Raw genomic sequence first — 18,931 nt, 5'->3', positions numbered from 1 at the left:
GCATTTGCTTTCTACCTTCACCAGTTGTTCACATTTCCTCTGTTTGATTTGTCTAGAAATGTTAGCCATGGCTTGGTCTCTCTCCAGTCCACCCTTCCTTGGCCAGAAAGCCTCTCTCCAAGAGCTGGCAGCCTGAATTACTAGTTCTCTCCCCCCGACACCCTCAGACACTGCTGCCCTCAGTGATTTCTAAGTGGTGGATGTTTTCCTGTGACTTCCCAGGGTTCCAGATCAGAACTACCACCGTGATCCTCACCCCAGACAGACGTGCCCTGCTAACCTCCAAATTTGCTCCATTAGTTGCTGAGATAATCAGCAGGGTACGAACTGCAACCAAATCCTGTTCAGCAGCCCTGATTAACACCCTAGAGGAAAAACAGCTGCAAGAGAATATCTAGCTGTCTCAGAATTACTTCCCTACATAAAACTTTAGGGATAAAGATTTTCCTTTCATAACACATCCATTAAATAACCCAACAAACAGTGCCCTGAGCCATGACTGATACTTGAATATATAACAATACCGACAGCTAAGCAATCAAAGGGACAGCTTAGAAAAAAATAACAAAGGGCACCAGTATCTTAAGAGCAGCTTTTCCACAGAAGTGGAAAAAAAAAAAGCCTATTTAACTTGCACCCATCACTAAATCCAAAGACAGTAGCACCTGACGACACTCTACTGATATATCACATACTTCCAATTTTACTAACTTTGAACTTTTTTCTCATTCATATGGTGCAAATAGCTAATATCACACCTAAATTATCATTTTTTTTCCTATTTTAAGGTAGTATCAGTTAGCAGACATATTCAGTTGGTCTATGCCAAATTTTTAAAAGTTTATAAACATGGTCTACACTTATCAGTGGCTGAAGTCATGGCCATCTACCCCATAATCAAAGTGGCATTGATCTATTTACCAGTCAGTGTACACAATACGTTCGAGGACTGCAGGGTTATCAGTGTGACAACATATCCTTCAAAGAGATCCTATAATGCTTCCCTGGACCAGACTCTCTATCAACACAAACAAGGCTGTCTTTAATTTACCTCCAGATAAAAACCAGACACTGTCTGCATCTAGGCGATACCTCCAGTAAAACTGGCAGACGTCTGCCTGCAGAATTTATTAGACTATCACCAATTTACTGTGGATCAGGAATAGGAGAATCTCTCTCCAGCACATCATCACTTGAGCAGGCAAACAGCTATCTGACCTTGGTTCATACATTATCACCAGCTCCCAGTGTCAGGCAAGATTTAGGGTACCGCGCCAAAAATCACCCTCAGCTAAGCTTCCAGGACAGCCCACCACATAAGCTGCTGTGGACGCTGCACAAATCTGTTGCCTGCTGTTCTCTTATTGACTCAGAAGCTATAGACTTACTTGAGGCCAAGAGGGATCCGTATGTGCTGCAGAAAAGAGCATAGCTATCACTGAGCTTTCTAACGTATGTGACCACAGTCCCTTGTTCTTTCAACTCAGAGGCTTTTTACAGTAGAATAAAGCCACCAGTTCTAACACCGTTAATAGGTACAACTGAACCAGCACTAATCTCAGCAGAACTGCTGGGGCAAACAAGGACAGGACATGCCGGGCCTTTTCTCATCTCCTCCTCCTTCCTTATTTATGGCCAGGATTTTTTTTTTTTTGTGTGTGTGTGTAGAACTGATTATTTTTTAATTCACAATTGCCAGGAGATTGACCATAGCCTTTCACCCATCCTGCAACTCTCATTTCTGTGTTTGATAGAACTCCAGTCTAAATAAATATCAGCAACAACTTCTACTTACAACTACTCTTACAGTCCCCCACCAACTTTGTTTCAAGTCTAATATAACAGCCTGAAGTTGAACGTACACCAGGCTATTACAGTTCCATACAGTCAAGTGATAGAAGGCACCAGTGCTGGTCCAGATGCAATAGCATCCTTACTATATACACACCTTTAGCAGGCAGCTCTTCACTCCCTATCAAACTCATTCCTGCAGATCTAGACAATGTGACCTAAAAAAAAAACCTGTCAACATCAGAAGTCCATCTTCACTCAGGTCCTCAACACTGGAGATGCTGCTTCAGCTGATTTAGCTTTAAGAGCCGGAACAAGTTGTAGAAACTTCTGTAATTGAAAGGTCTACATTTAAAGAGTAGCTTAAAAGATAATATCCCCAACAAGTCTTTTTCAGACTAGCTACTATATTTTCCCTTCGCTTTCAGTGTAGTTATACTGAACTGATCTACTTCTACTGTCAGTTCCCATTTCACTCCAGAAACCATTCTAATCACTCTTACAGCCGCTCCTACAACTCTTTTGTGAGCCACAAGATACAACTTCCACGCACAATCAGATCACAATCCAACACTTGCACTTGTCAGACGGATGCCAGCAGTGACCTGCTTTTAACATTAGTCAGTTTGGGATTCAACTCATTCAATACTTGGTCTGTGCTGGTTTGCTAACGGTAGCCATAGCAATTGCAACACCAATACTAATTTTTTATAGCTTACATTCTTTTCTTCCCCTGCAGACATAGGTAAGGTTTTAGTCATAAAAGTGAAAAACATGACTGCTTTTTACTAAGGGTACAGTAAAATTTCTTATGGCACCTCACACTATACCAGGCATTGTAGTTAAAGTGTATTTATATTACACTGCTATTTTCCCTTCAACTTTACGCTTGTAGGTTAGTGAAAATCTCAGATTATATATATTTAGTAATTTGGCTTTGTAGCTTAGCCTGATTAAAGAGCTTATTCCTCCTGCCCAATATCTTTCCCGCTCAGAATTAGCATTTACTGAGGATTTCCAAACTGAAAGTCTAAAGCAAGCTCTTTGTGAGAGTCATCACATCAGGGTTTAAAGCAAATTAAAATTCCTGTCCTTAGAACAGTGCCATGAGAGAAAACTCTGAACGTAACTCTGACTTTCCTACAGTCTGCTTGAGGCACTTCCCAGTGCACTGAGGCAGTAGCATTTGCAATGAAACCTTGCTCCAGTATACAGTTTTATGGCAGAATCTACCCTAATCAGAAAATGCCAGAAAATGTAACACTATAGTTAGGCAATATCATTCAGGCAAATATACCAGTGTCAGTCTCAACTCATTCTGAAATAAGACCAGGAAATGCGAGCATTTCATTTGACTGACATGACCCCTTGCACATCAACAACAGTATATTTGCTATTGATCATTTGTAGGGGAGACATCAACCTGAACAACGTATTCCTTGCCACTAGATCAAGCTGCACAGATCAAGCATTGAAACACTCTACTACTACCAGAGGGACTAAACCAGTTTAAGTGCACAGTAACTGCAAAGTGCCAGCACCCATAGATTTTTAAATATAAGGTTATCTGTGTTACAAAAAAACTGAAAAGCAAGTAACAGCTGTCCCCAAATTTACTATAAAATAGCTTAATTATTGTCCCACAAACTACTTCATTTACCCAGAACTGCCACAAAGTAAAAGTTGGGGGTTTTTTCCCCACCAATGGAGAACCAGCTAGTAATATCCTTCAGTAGCCTTTCTAGAACAGACCACATGGTGCTACAAAAACTAGGGTGTTGATTTTTATTTACTACTTTATACTCAACTTCCAGTGACTCCACGTCTACAAAAAATATCTCTTTGCATTACTTTTGTGAGCTTTTTAAAGTTTATTGCTGCTGATCTATACCATTAGAGACCACCAGGACACTGATGTTACTTCTAGCACTTTCTTTCCTGTCACAGGCAGTTATGGTTTTGCTCAAAAAATACCCTTCTACCAAGTCTAATCTGATGTTCTTCTTCTATATATTTAGTCACACTTATGTCACAATTTTTTATCATAATGTTTAATTGATGACACAGTTTCCAACAATGGATTAATTTTTCAGCAAAGGAAGGAGGAGGCTTTTTATGCTTTGCATTATTCAATGAAAATAAGTATCTGTCACGGTTTCAGCTGGGATAGAGTTGACTGGCTTACTGGCAGCTGCTATAGTGGATATAGTTTTGGATTTGGGATAAGAGTGTTGGTAAAGCACTGATGGGTTTTATTGTTGCTAAGCATCAAGGCCTCTTCTGCTCCTCATACTGGCAAGTAGGCTGGGAGTGCACAAGAAGTTGGGAGGGGACACAGCCTGGACAGCTGACCCCAACTGACTGTCATGCTCAGTATAGAAAGCTAGAAGAAGGAGGAAAGGGGGACATTCAGAGTTATGGCACTTGTCCTCCTAAGTAACCGTTACACCTGATGGAGCCCTGCTTTCCTAGAGATGGCGGAACACCTGCCTGCAAATGGGAAGCAGTGGATGAATTCCTTCTTTTGTTTTGCTTGCATGTGCAGCTTTTGCTTTACTTATTAAACTGTCTTTATCTCAATCCACGAGTTTTTCCTCACTTTTACCCTTCCAATTCTCTCCCCCATCCCGCCATGAGGTGAGTGAGCAAGCGGCTGCGTGGTGCTTAGTTGCCAGCTGGGGTTAAGCCACAACAGTGTCCTACAGGTAAAGAGCTATTGGAAATGTGATGTATGCCTACATATACCCTACAGTATAAATCCAAAGGCAAGTCACAAGCAATTTTAAAAATGCTTCTGGAAATCATTTTATATGCAATTTAATATTTTTAGTGGCAACACACCTCCAAATTTTAAATCCCCAAAATATATTTAAATATAAGTTCCTTTCACCTTTAACAAGTAATTTATCTCGAACAGACACCCTCCGAGTTGAATCAGAAGCTGGATTGGACGCACGGGGTCCTCTGACACCATCATCCCGCTTCAACTTGCTTGCCAGAGTTAGCATTACTGCTGTCTTCAACCTAGAACACAAATATTCAAACAAAGTCAATTACCAAAACTAAAGCATGGGGCAGGGGGAGTGTGAGTAAAAAAAGTTAGTTCCTTATTCAACAATTATCATCATATTCTTAGCAGTCACACTAAGAATATGATGTATACAGTTAATGTGACTGTGATCAAAGACAAGGATGGCCTAGAGTACTTGAAGAATGAAAGTTTGTTTCAGATGTGAATACTGAGAGTTACAGTACATTAGGCCAAGAGGAAGTTCAGTGTTGCTGGAGAAAGGTCACACTTTCATCATTGTTTACAATCCAATTTCACTGCACCATCTACCACAGTATACCACTGCTTGACATCACTCCTTTGAAAGAATTGCTGGGAAAACACCCCTGCCACATCTCTGGCCAGCCAACGTGCTAAGACCATTCTCATCCACACTTCACATGACAATATTCAGTGCTATTTTTGGCTTGGGGCGGGGGGTGGAAGAGAGAGAGAAAGGGGAGGGGTTACTGGCACAGTTCTCTAACACTAGGAAGTATCTTCCAGTCAGCTACCAGGACACAGGAAAGGAAACAGATTTAAACTGCACAACAGTAACCCTTCACACTGCAGAGCAATGGTGGAAAAAGTTACATACGGCTATCTGGTAACTGAAATGAGGAGATTTTTCTGCTGTGTCAGTCCTCTCCTACAGAAGATAACGGCACTGATAAATAAATTACAATAAAAGGTAGACAGAATGCCAAAGTCATAAAACGAAAACATTCAGTCATAGCTTAATATATTTTGACACTACTTCTAGTGGAAGACAACTCATTCTCCTTAACAGTTTGGCCTAAACCAACATAATGCTGACAAGATCCACATCCTTTAGCTGCCCCCCCCCCCCCCACCTAAAATGGTAGAAGAAATGTTTATCCTTTAGTCACAGGAGCTAATTCAAGAAAATAAAGGGGGGGGGGAATTAAAAAGTCAGCATATAGTCTTTACATGAACTAGTTTGCATAGAAGACCAGACAGGTATGATGCAGCAGTTACCAAGACATGAAACGGATGCTCAGGTAACATCAGCTTTCAGATTATAAAACGGAGAATCAGCAAAGATATTCATAAGGCAAATGATAAAGTCCAGGAAACCACTAAGATGAAGAGGATCACACTGAAAAATGACAAGACTTGACACAAGATTTATCTCTGTCAGCTTCAGCTCTATGTGTCTCGATGTTTCCTTTTTGTAAGCAAGCCCTGAAGTGAAGTTTAACAGGTCCACTGCAACAGCAGTTACTTCGCTTGTTCATTTAGTTTGTCTTTTCTCCAGAGAAAGCAGGAGATAAAGCCCCTGGCCTGCCAATCTAGTCACCACATCTGAAAAAGACAGCCCTGTTGCTTTCCCAAGGTTGTGAGAATGCTGACAGATTTATACCAAACATCAAGCCAACGTCAAAATACCAGTGAAGGGGCAAGAAGGAGAAATGAAACAACTGACATGACGCTCAGATGTTGAGAAGAACATAATAGATAACTAACAAGATTTAAAAAAACCCAAAAGCATATATTTCACAATAGTACCTAACAGTATGAAACTCTGATAAGATCTATAAGAAGGTCAATTTCTCTGAAGTTCAAAAATATGTACGTTAGCTTCACAATCCACATTTATAAAAAACAAAAATAAATCAGTAAAATTTAAGGCAACTGTAAATCCCACTTGCTGAACTGAAACATTTCGCAGGTTTTTTCTCTCCCACTACCCCAGAGCAAGAAAGAATAAGCAGACAACACAGGCCTTTTTTCCTTGGAGAAGAAAGACAACAGTTGATTTTAAAAAAAAAAATTAAAAAAAAGGGGGGGGAAGTAGGGGAGTCTGGGAAGCAGTGACACAGGGTTATAGAAAAAAAAGAAAAAAAAAAGAGAAGAGAAAAACTGTGAACTACAGGCAACATTCCACCCCCAAAAAAATAAACAGTAAAACTTCTAGATGCCAAGTCCAAATGAAATCAACTTTAATGGGAATTAAATGCTTAATATCTTTATAGATCTGTTTCCTCACTGCTTGTCACAGAAAACTAAGAAACCAAAGAAAGAGAAGCGTGACCAGTGTGGAAAAGAGATGATTCGCTCCAACTATCCCCCAAATTTTATCTGTGGAACACAGCGAGGAAGCGACGAAAACTTACTAACCGCACGGGGAAAGTAAGGCTTTACCACTGCACGGCACCGGGGAGGGAGGGGTGCTGTGCTTATTTATAGGGAAGGGCAAGAGAGCCCCGGGATTGCTCCAGCTCCCGCCCTGGGAGAGGGGGCAGCGGGGTCCGCCCTGTCCCGCGCCACCGCCGCTACCGGGAGGCCCCTCCGCAGAGGGGATGGCCGGGTACGACCCTGCCGGGCCAGGGGAGTAGTTCCGGGGGCCCAGCGGGGCCCGCCCCGCCGCCGCTGGGGCCCCGAGGCCTGTCGGGCCGGTGCCGCCGCGGGAGCTGTGGGGGCACCGCAGGGGGGAGTGACGAGGCCGGGCCTGAGGCGGGGCGGCGGGGGCCGGGCCCGAGCTGAGGGGGCTATACCCCCCGGCCCGGGACGGGGGGGAAACGGGGCGGCCCGCACGTACCTGAGCGCGGCGTCAGGGCCCGGCTCCCGCGGCCAACACCATCCCCGGGGCTGGCCCGGGGCTGGGGGGCGGTGCTGATGCTGATGCTGATGCTGATGATCCTCCTCCTCCTCCTCCCCCCCTCTCAGCGGCGCCGCCGGAAGTGGGCGGAGCCGCCGCCGCGAGGCGCGCGCCCTTCGACAACAGGTTTTTCGGCATCGCGCGGGGATCTCGCGAGAGTTGGGCGGCCGTCTGGTTCTCGCGAGAGTTGCGGGCCGCAGCGGGGGTCGGGGCGGCTGTTCGGTCCCGGCAGGGCGGCGCCATGTTGGGGGGGGTAGCTGCTGTGCGGGCCCCCTGCCTCCTACGCCGGGGGTCTCTGTGCTTGAGGGAAATCAGCCCCCGGCCCAGGGCACAGCCTCCCCCCAGCACCAGTGTCATCTTCTACCGTCCCCTTGCAGGGCCCTGGAAACACGGGTTGGTTCAGCTACAGTATTAATTAGACTGATTCACTACGTGACAAGTGGCAACATCGTGAGAGAGGGGAAAAAGAAGCAAATCATCAGCGTGGTTTCAGAAGGAGCGTTTAAAACATCTGGCTTGATCTAGCCTTTGCATCAGGGCCTGCTTAAATTAATTCACTTAATCTGTACATTTCAGCACCAGATGAGTGGAAGCAATAGTCAATCAGATTGAGTGTAAAAAACTAAGTAAAGAGTGTATATAACAATAGAGAGTATATTACTTGGATATTACAACTAGAATAATGTGACCAGTTGAATCTTTAGAAATGTTCACCTTCAGGTTAGCTCAGACCTTTGACCTTTAAAACTCAAATACATGCATAAACTTAACAAATTCTTCCAGTCAGTAGCTTCCACTAAATAAGAGAGCCACAATTAAGCAATTAGAGAAGCACCCGAGTTACAAGGCTTGAAGCAAAGCTAGAGATCAGATAGAAGGAAAGTTTGGCAAACAGCTACTGAAATACTGCGTCCTAAACATTCACTGGAATGGTATCACTTCCCCTTCACTAAAAAAAATTGGAATTTAGCCAAGTCAAATCTAGTTAAACCAGTGCAGAACCACAGAACTTTGTCCTCTCCTCTCTATTCTATTCTATTCTATTCTATTCTATTCTATTCTATTCTATTATATTAATGCAAGAGGTGAGCAGCCAGTTGAACCAGCTTTTCCACAGTTTTTAGGAACAGACTGACCACTGGAAAGAACCATAACAAAAGATGAAGAAAGTATGAGTGTAGAAAAGCTGCTCTCCACTTTCTGGCTTCAGCAGGGTAGAAGGCAAGAGGGGAATTAAAAACAAGCCCAATGCATGTATATATGCTGAAGATGGCTAGAAACACTGAATGTGGTAATCCTTTTCCTGCCATGGCTCCATGGCTGTGCCACACGGACACACCAGCTAGAATGTTTAAAAATTGCCAACTTTAAGAGGAACATACATAATCTCAAAAATTACCTGAAACACTAAATCCTAGGTTGGTTTTTTTTTTTCTGATTACAGTTTAATCCAAGTGCAAATTGATCCAAAAATGAGCTCATCAGGTAGCTGTAGAGATGCAGGAGCCGGCCAGGACCCTGACGGGGCACCTTGCACCAGAAGGTACAGCTGTTCAGACCTCACCACCTGCCTCCTCCCTGGCTGTGCCACGGCAGTGGGTCCCTTCTCCTTTGCCAGGAGGATGGGGACTGTGTTTGTGACCAGCTGGGACGCCAAGTGTCTTAGAAAAGTCTTTGTGTGATTCTGCTTCCAGATTCCCATGCCGGTGCAGCTAGGAGCCAAGAAGATGGCCTGAGGACAGCTTGTGACGGTGTGCTTCTCCTGCTTCCCAACCTGACCTTTAACTCCCGTAACCCTGCCCGAGCGATAACCACCCGTGGTCCGTCTGGTCGTGATGGCAGCATCCAGCTCAAAGTGGATTGGGGGAGACAGACAACACCACAATAGCCAAGGGCTAACTTGATCAATACACCCACCTAACCACAGTACGGGTACTGTGGCCGATATGTAAACATGACTATAAGTCAATCATCTTACCCCTATAAATAGCAAACAGCCCAAGAGCCCTTGGAGCTCTCCTGCACAGCAGCGGGCTGCACGCCATGATCTCCCCTTGAGTAGGGACACCTCTCAAGGTTACGCCTTGAGGTTCAGCGATTCCTTGCTGCAACAGATCCTCAGTAAGTGGCTAATAGCATGCCAAACTTTGAAGCTTCACTGAGATTATATCTTAGTTTGATAGTGCACATGTACTTGAGACTTAAACCATTGACCATGTCTGGGACTAGAATTGGATCCAGCTGCACCTAGACTCCCCTCTGAGAAGGAGTTTAGAAAGCTAGGGGCCCTTCTCTGAACCTTGACTCAACAGAAGGGTCTCCCTGACAATGTTGTCTCTTCTGGTCCTCTGTGCAGTAGATAACCAAGTGTACCTTGCCATCGAATCTTCTTAAAACACTGTCACCTTTACTATCAAACTTTGTTAAATCGTTGGTTTATATCAATAAACAGATTGCTGCTTCTCTCCTGTGAGTGAAGCGCATCACTCATCTGTGACATAGCTGTACTTTCAACAGCAATAAGCTGAAGCTGTTTCACGCTCTGCAATGGACTACGAATCCCACAACATGGTTTTGTGATGCTATCAGAAAGCCTGCTGGGGCGTACAGGGGCAAAAAAAGGTTGTAAAGTCAGCGTCAGCACTGGTATTTCCTGGCTTGTTTACCTTTTAATAGCAACATCCTGGAAATGCAAGTTTGAATATTCAAGGTACTGGTGCATCATCTGCTTTTGCTGGTATTTTTTTCTCTCCTGAAGGGCACTGCCCGCTATCAAAGCCGAAAATTCAATGAGCAGGCCAGAGTCACAATAACATTATTATTATTATTAGTTATGCTTAAAAAGCCCTACCTTGATAATGCTACGGTGCTCTTCAGAAAAATCAAGAAATCTGCTTCTGTTTTATCTTCAGGTATCGCCAGCTGTCCTTCCCTTTTCTGTGGTACAGCAGCTCAGTTAATATCTGGTCACTGTGACCTGTACTGGGATTAATAAAATGTTTTTATGAGCCAATTCATAAAGGTGCTGTCAACAAACTGCTGCCTCCTCTAAAGACTAATTAAAGCCGAGCCAATACAGTCCAGCACAGGCTGTAACGGTGTCAGGACTCCTTGCACCCTCTGCCAGTTCCTTTTATTAGCGATGAGTGAAATTCAGCATGCGATGTTTGGTGACCTTCTGGAACTACTTAACAATTTCAATTTGCAACGGCGTGAAGAGAAGTCTTTGAAAATCAGATTAATCTAAACCCATGGCCCGGTTATTCTTTTTCTTCAGACAGTGTTGTTGTAAGTCTAGACAGAGAGACAGCAGTGTTTACTGGAGGCAAGAGTCTCTTATTTTGCTGTGATCCCTCTCTACCCACACAACATCTAGTCCGGGAAAAATGAAGCAAACGTGTTGTATATACATGAAACACCTATCATAGAGGATACATGGTGCACACGCACATTTCCCACTGCCACGTTTTCTCAAGTCATGTTTATTCATTCTTTTGTGTTTCACAAGACGTTTTTCTCATTCTCTCACCTTCTTTTACCACTTGGGTTTGAAGAGTGTAGTGTAAGCTACTCGTAAAGCTGATCTCAGCCACTCAAGCGTGAGGAGAGCAGGATCTTGAGAAACGCTGTTCGCTTCCAGAGAGCCCTGGTTTTCACAAGTACCAGCTGATCTGGGGCAAATTCAGTCAAAGTGCTCCGGTGAAAGCTTTCCTGGCGGATACCCTGAATCAGGCACTGCACTGAGTGTTTGAGGCATCAAAACAAAGGTATTTCCAGAGGTGCTGCCAAAGAAGCAAGAGTTGCGTAGGATCAGCACCTAAGGAAATAACCACTGGCGAGAGTAGTTCATAAAGTAATTTCATAATGTCGTATCTATACCTCTGTATCAGTACTTAAAAACACTAATGACTGGTTGAAAATTGCTAATAGTTAAAACCCACTTTCAGTTGATGCACACACAATGGAGTATTTTGTTTTCCCATCACTCTGTCTTTCAGACTCACACTTTCCCATGATGTCCTGGGCAGGTATTTCATGTTTCATATACCAAGAATTTGAGCAGTTGCAGACATCACCTGCTGCAGCAAGCAAAACCAAGATTTCAGGCAATTACCCAACCATTCTCCATTACCCAACCGTGACTGTTTTTAAAGCTAGAGAAGATGAAAAAAAGCATCTTGCATTCAAACTGTGCCATGATTTAAAGAGTATTTATGTCTTGTGTCCTTTTTCCATGTTTTTATTTAACATGTACATCTCTCTGCTGGGGATGAAACAGAGGAAGCTGATTAAAGTATCAGCTCCTGCCTTAATAAGCAATTATGGAAGTTCTCATATTGTCGGGAACAAAGAGAACCAACCATTATCCTAACTCCCACTTGGGTTCTCTAAACACAGCTTTTCTATGCTCTTACTTTAAAAATGCTAGCTCTGTATCCAGACACATTACATCTGCTGAAAAATAAAACGGAAGTCCCTGCTACTCACATTTCAGTCCCAGAGTTTGCGGTCTCCAAAGAGATGCTAGTTCTGCGTTTGTACTCGAGTGCTCAGCAAGCCAGGACAGCTGCGACCACGCATTTTGCCTACAGAAAGCAGGAGAGAAGATCTTGATGGAGAAGGCCACATGGGTTTAGGCCTTAAAATGGGGACAGGTTAACATTATATCTGGTTTTTAAGACTCTTTTTGGAAAATGGATCTGATTTTAAGTACAAAGATAAAAGCAATGTGGTATTCCAGAATTTGCAGTATTTAAACAGTGGAGGAAGCCTGTGAGGAAGCAGGACTTTCTGGTGTGGCAGAAAATGTGCTCACTAATAGTTTTTACTTTCTACTGCCTTGTTTGCTTCTTTGGGTTTAACCTGTGTTGGCTTTCTCGCCTCCCTCTCTTCAACAAGAGCATTCCGCTTTTAGAGTGAAATCATTAGGGAGTGACCTGTCGCGCCAGACCTGAGCCTGGCTTTGGGGATCAGGAGGAAGATGATGTTGTGCGGCAGTAACTATGGCAATGGCGCTTGCAGTAGCACGGCTGCTAGTTCATCTCCACGTAGCCAAGAAAAAGTCAATATCCCTGATGTGAGGCACGTGAGAGCGTTGACACGTGTAACGCTTTGCCTCCCGCACACTTTGACTCAGGTCTGCTGTAGGCTGTTTGGAAGAAGAGCAGACCGCTGTAATTTCGTTGTGGGCATGGTGGCAGTATCAGAGCATTTTTCCACACGTGGCTTTGTTAAAGTCGTATGAAAAAGGGGATCTCGAGAGTTCTTGCAGTAACAGCTGGCTTCCCGTTAGTTGATAACTGTGCTTCACTGTGGGCAGTCCGTAAGGAGAGCGCTGAAGGAGAAACATGCTGAGAGAAGAGCGGAACAGCCCCATGGGCTCTGTCTCCTGATGATTACCAAGCAGCTGAGATTTGATGTATAGTTTATAACAAGCCATCGTGCAACCCTCCGATTAAAATCGGTGTACATGTTTGACTGCTGATACCTATCAGAGGCTGCACTGACCTGGAATTCAGCTGCTGCGTCCCCTGGGCACTGCTAAACCCAGAGAACAAAACACCAGAGCAAGATCAGAATCAGATTAGAAAGCCAGGTTTCGCCCGCAGGTCTGGGGGGGGGGGGGGGGGGAAGAAGAAACAAAACCAAGCCAAAAGCCCCACACTGATTTTGTGTAGTTTTTGAAGGTTTAGGTTTCTTGCCTAGACAATCCTAATCTTGACTTTTTTTTCTTGAACAGAGTAATCTCTTTCCATCTCCTGAAGCACAGTCTGCCTGTAGGATGTCCGTGGTGGTCACAGCCCCCGGTCACAACCTGGCCTGTGGAGCTGGCGTTAAGCTGTGGAGGAGCCAGCACAGCACCACGACAAGGTGTTACATTTTCAGCTTTTGGTTCGCATGATGATTAACCCAGAACTTTTTTTCCTCCTTTAAAAAGAGATTCTGGTTTGGTTTCAGCAGGGCATGCCTGCCAGTAACACCGCCAGAGCCCGGGTACCTGCTCCGCTGTGAAGCAGACCTTAAGGTTTTCAGTCCATCCCCAAACCTGTTACCCATAAACAGCCTAATGGCCCATATTGACGTGCCAACATGGTGTGACACGTTGCCTGCAGCAGTGAATTGGTTAGGGTGGTCAAAACAGGAGACTGACACTTCAGTCTCTTGTGGTGACAGTAACTAAGGCAAGTTTTAGGCAGCATTTTGCAGGGATGGAAAGCCAAGCAACTTGAGCCTACAGTAATACCCGGTAGCACTGGTGTGCACGCAGGGTGTTTGGGATTAGCCCTGACTCTTTCTTGCATGTACAAAGCTACACTACAACAGACCACGACCTGGGAAGCCCCCAGTTTATCAGCTTTTACAGAGAGAAACAGCCTTTAGAAATGTAAGGAGCAATGGACAGCACAGGGACTGAGACCTCCTTTGCTCCCATGGGTTGTGGATCTCCCTTTTGCTACATAAAATGATTCCTTGTGGAAATGGCACTTGAAGCGGCATCAAGAAAGCACAGTCACGATCCTCCACCAACCAACCAACCCAGACACATCCTCCCAGATAAGAGACCATGGGGTAGACTGGGAACCGGGAATGACTTGGAGAAATATTTATGAGGCATATCTGATCTTTTCTCCTTTGTCTTTTTTCATTCCAGCATTTAGGCATGGGACCGTTTTCTTGGACCCGTGAAGGCCAATGCCTTTTCCCATAAACCAGCTGGAATTCCCGTATTACTTTGACGGCTCACAGTCATACTCTAGCAGATGCAAGAGGCCATTTCTTAAAACCTGAGCCTTTAAATGCCTGCACCAAAGGTATTTCAATTGCTACATTTTCCTGACACATTTTCTCCCATTTCTGGCAGGTTTAGCATAAATCTCAGTCTTCTGTTTTGCAAATCTATAGTTTTTCCTTCTCAAAGGCCATTACATTTATCCGTCAAGTCTATCAGAGCTGGGCCCAAAGGTGTCAGGCTTTTATCTGAAGCTCCTGGAGACGGAGGGGTTTGTGCAGTGGGAGGAGTGATGGTGTGCAGAGCTCCACGCACGCCTGCCACCCCCTCCCGGTGGTCTCAAGGCAGCAAGGAGCAGCTTTCTGAGAAGAACATAGAAATCAAACAGACTCCTTTAATAAAAAAGATAGTGAAGAATACCCCAGGAGAGGGACACCTTCCCAGGGACAGAAAGCTGTCCTGACCACGGCCTCAAGCACTTCTGTCGAAGCACGAGCGCAAAGGGAGAGTCGGGGGACATGGGTTGCTGGGGGAAATTCTCCAGATACAGAGGAAATGGTTCAATCACGGCTACAGAGATGACAGCCAAAATGAGACTTCTGGTGTGCAGAGGAAGCAAATCATTGCTAATTCAGGCAGCAGTGTAGAGTCCCAGGAGCCTTCAACAGCTATCTTCTGGCCTCTTCCCCTAGTCCAAAGTCCTGGTTTTTTGCATTAAAATGAGTAACCCATCAGCCACTCATACACGCACAGCTGAAGTAATTTGCAGTTCAAAGTGAAGGTTGTATTTCAAATAACCTTTTTTTTGTCAGAGCAAATCAAAAGCAGGCGGATCTCACTGAACACTCTCTGCCCGGATAGCAACATGGGAACGTCACAAAATGATGCCCAGTGTGATTGCTGAGAGACAGGAATTATTGTTTTGAATTATAAATGGCACCGAACGGGGGGAGAAATTAGAACATCAAGAGCATCAGTATTTAGCATATTAGGAAACAGTACGTTCCCATAACACCAGCAGCAACTTATTTTCCTGTTCCTCAGAGTGCCAGGCATCCCCGAAAAGCGCTCCTGCTGGCAGGTGAGAGCACGCTTATTCCTTACGTATTATCAACCTGGATTCTGGTCAGAGGGTTTGGAGCAAGAGAAGTTGATGATCCAGGAGGGTATAACATGATCCATCAATAAAACTCAGCTGTTGGTTTTCTTGATTTACCAGCAGAAGTGTCACCTGCAATGCGTTAGGCAGCATTCCCTGCGAAGCTGCGGAGCTTTTTGCCACTTGGGAGCAGTGCAAAGAAGGCTGAACCGAAAAACTCCCTTTTCTGTAATTTGGTAGACCTTTATTCTGCTTATTCAATAAAAGCACAAAGCTGTGTATTTACGTGAAATGGAAACAACGCTAGCAAAATAAAACTCCACTGCATAAACAGTTCTTGGAGGGAGAAAAAGAAACACGTCTCGCTGGTGCAGCTCAGCCATGTCGCTCATCGCAGGACCAGGATATTCAGATGATGTTGAAAGTGGCACAAAAGCCTCAGCAGAAAGGAGCAGCAATCAGGTAGTTTGTTACTGCCTTACCTTAGTCAGATGCCTGCCGAATCCCAAAGGACCTCATCCTATTTTATTTACATCCTGCGGGATTCCAGGAGGTCCCCTAAGCCAGTGTAGGTTCCCCGGGCTGGCGGCAGCAAGGGCAGAGTTTAATGCAAACAAGATTTCGACACCTTCTGCCCATCAATCATTAGAGGGAGCCACGACCACCGCTGCCGCAAGGTGTTTTGTGCTCTTCAGCCACAGAGCTGTCTTCTCATGTTTGCTTTTGTGTTTCACCCTCCAACAGTTCAGTCCCTTCCACGACATTGGTATTTTCCCTGCGATGCTACAAATGACAAACGGGCAGCTGGCTTGAGGCGGAGTCACATCCTTGCTCTCATCCACCTTTTCCAACCACTTGGTCTACCTCCACACTTTCCGAATCATTTTCCAGCAGAGTTTTGCACCAGGAGCTCCTCCCTGCTGCAGGTTAAACATGCATCTGTCTACCCACCCCTTTGGGTTCCTTTCCAGTAAATTCTGCCCTTGGGGCCGGAGATCAGAGTCCACGCAGGAGCTATAGTAGGTGCCTCCCAAACGCCGGAGCTATACAGAGACACAGCAAAACCAAGGCTTTCTGCCATTCCTTCTGCTGGTGCTGCGTCTGAACTGAAACCAACACAGGGAAGAGCGTGCCTCTCTCTGTGTCCCCGGGGAAAGGGCCATTAACATCCCTCTGTGCCAAGTGCTCGGTGATGTTCAGAAAGGCGCTGGCTCCCCAGCATCACCCTCCCAGCACCCTTCGTCTGAACCTGCAGGGGAAGCTAAAGCACTTTTTGCCCACCTGTGAGCAAGGTGCCTTTCACCCTCCGAGAAAAGCAGAGGGGCAGGTCTTCAGCTACAAAAAGCTGTCGGGGCGTTAGGCTGACGCTGATCAGCTGCAGCACCCCCATCCCCATCCCCATCCCCATCCCCATCCCCATCCCCATCCCCATCCCCATCCCCATCCCCATCCCCATCCCCATCCCCATCCATCAGCCCCGCTCCCAGCACCCTGAGGAGCCTGGCCGCCTCATCGCTGAAGCCTGGGCTATCTGGCAATGGAGCAAAAATGGTCTCCCCAGCCTTAATTTGCAGTGGATTCTGCTTTGCGTGGGGGATACTGGGAGGTTAACCCCCCAAAGGCAGCCGTGTGGGGGGAGCAGAGCAGTATCAGCACATCTTTTTTTTCCTGCCCGTGCAGGACACGCCAAGCGAGGAGCACCATGAGGGACACGATGCCTCGTGAACCCAGCGGAGAGACAAAGAGGGACTGCTGTTCCCCCGCAGGGATTTCTGCCCTCGCCTTCTGCTCAGGAGAGCTGTGCTGCGGCCCTGCTGCTGCTCGGGGAACGGAGCTGATTTCCCTCCCCGCAGAGGGACACGCGGGCAGCCCTGCATCCTCCTCCCAGGTGCCATCATGTGCCGTTTCACAGCAGCTGCGTTTCGCAATGACTTGGTAGATACCTTAATGATAATCTAAATACATCTATTTTGGCAGATGAATAAACACCTTTTTCCCTCATTAGGCTTTCCTCTCCAGATCTGTATTTCATTTGGATATTGCAGCGTAGTGCTTTTGGCCCGAAATGTTTTAAAGACAACCTCTCCCCATAAATGTTGGCTACATGTAGGCCCCATGGAGAGGGATTTCTTGCAAGACCGCAAAACCGAGGGGTGAAATGAGCGGGGCCGGGAGGGGGGACGCCGGGGTGGACCCCTCCGAAGCAGGCACTGCTGGCATCTGCCTTTTCCCAGGAGCGTGTGTGGCCAGGCAGGCAAAGCGTTGCTGCAGCCTGGGTTTTGAGAGATGAGCTGTGCCTTGTTTTAACTGAAAAACAGGAGCCAACGTGCAATACCGGACACACCGCCGGGGCTCTCTGGCTTCTCCCTGTCCCAGCAAAGCCGCTCCAGGTGGTGTGGAGATGTCTCCTGCCCTGGGGCTTCTGGTTTCAGTCCCTCACGCCGCGGGGTTCACTTTCCTCCCCCCTTGAAGTCAATAAGGCCCAAGTGTGCAGGCGTCTGCTTGAAGACGCGCTCGGGGGTGTCTCTAGCCGCCAGAGCCTATCACTCCTGCAGAAGCAGGTTGCACCCAGCTGCAAAAGACAAGGACAACAGTATTTCCCCACTGTAGTCCCCGGTTACCTTAGTATAAAGCGTAATTTGTAAACAGAAGGGAAAATAAAGCTTTTTTTCCCTCTCTGTCAGCAACGACTTTTCATTTTGACAGTGTCCTTGCAAAGCCTGAGCAGGATGAGTGTGTGGTACCTGGGACATGCTTTGTGTCAAGCGTCAATGGCTCACGTCCCCAGCTGTCTCTTTGCGGGATGCCGTGGCCGTGCTGCGGCTCGGCCGCTGGCAGCTCAGTCCCCAACCCTGCAGCTTAAAGGCAGCAGCCGTAAAATTACGCCAGACTCAAGCGCCCAGCGGCTCCCCTGCACTCCTCTCCTTCCTGCCACCAAAACCTGCGCCTTTTGGGTCCCCAGGCCTTGGGTGGTCCCCAGGTGTGGCCATCACATACATACATGCGGCCACCATTGCTGGCTGCCCTCCCCTGGTGACCTGTCTCCAAAGAACCATCTCCCCGCCCTGAGAAGAGAGCAATGGAATGAGAGTTGGGTCTGCTCGCGGGTCTGCTCACGGGTCCTTTTCCTCCTCTCCCTGCTGGGCACCTGCCTTCCCCAGCTCCCTGCTCATCCTGGCCTCCGATTTGGTGGCGAAATCATTCAGGGATCTTCTGGGAGCTCCTGGGATGGCCAGACCTGGAGGCTTGCCCAGCCCCTACCCAAATGTGAGCATCACGTCGGGCTGTGGGCTCCTCCAGGCTTCCTGCCCTGGTGTGCACCACCCAACACGGGCTTCTGTCCTAGAAAGGGGTGGCCGGCAGGCTCCTGTCCCCGAGCGGGCAGGGACAGCCCCGGTCGCAACAACATCCGTCTGTCCCTGAGGGCAAAGCCCTTGAGTGTGGTCAGGGTGCACCCCCGCACAGCGGGAGATGAACCCGAGTGCCAAAACTCTGCTAGTTTTCAAATGCTCAAAATTCGCCTCAGTGTCCTCTCTCCCCCCTCCCCAACTCGCTTTTCTGAAGGGACGACATTATAACAAAACGTAGTAAAAACATACGATGGCAGCTTGTCTGTTTGTGGTATTTTATTTCTCATAT

General features: G+C 46.4%; 1 protein-coding gene and 1 long non-coding RNA gene across 7 annotated transcripts in view; one reads left to right on the top strand and one right to left on the bottom strand.

Moving 5' to 3' along the window:
* The window catches only part of UBE2F (ubiquitin conjugating enzyme E2 F (putative)), an 84,484-nt gene extending 68,317 nt beyond the window's left edge, over window positions 1–16,167 (bottom strand). For 2 of the 6 annotated variants that reach the window (XM_063340452.1, XM_063340451.1), the window contains exons 1-5: window positions 15,775–16,163; window positions 11,952–12,049; window positions 10,993–11,245; window positions 10,315–10,445; window positions 4,682–4,815 (exon numbers count right to left, since the gene is read on the bottom strand). In XM_063340452.1, coding sequence (XP_063196522.1) covers window positions 4,682–4,799 — 118 coding nt within the window. In that variant the 5' untranslated portion in view covers window positions 4,800–4,815; window positions 10,315–10,445; window positions 10,993–11,245; window positions 11,952–12,049; window positions 15,775–16,163. Of the gene's footprint in view, window positions 1–4,681; window positions 4,816–7,403; window positions 7,531–10,314; window positions 10,446–10,992; window positions 11,246–11,951; window positions 12,050–15,774 lie in introns of those variants that run through there. The other 4 variants (XM_063340450.1, XM_063340449.1, XM_063340454.1 and 1 more) reach the window with 4 other exon arrangements.
* Window positions 7,517–9,715, top strand: LOC134518143 (uncharacterized). Its single transcript, XR_010071883.1, has 3 exons — window positions 7,517–7,589; window positions 8,908–9,006; window positions 9,158–9,715. It is a non-coding gene; the product is annotated as an uncharacterized LOC134518143 (long non-coding RNA).
* Window positions 16,168–18,931: the final 2,764 nt, after the last annotated feature.

The sequence above is a fragment of the Chroicocephalus ridibundus genome, chromosome 7 (assembly GCF_963924245.1).
Source record: "Chroicocephalus ridibundus chromosome 7, bChrRid1.1, whole genome shotgun sequence".
Lineage (NCBI taxonomy): Eukaryota > Metazoa > Chordata > Aves > Charadriiformes > Laridae > Chroicocephalus > Chroicocephalus ridibundus.
Note: the sequence above shows the minus strand (reverse complement) of the source record. Positions and strands in the feature narration are given on the sequence as shown.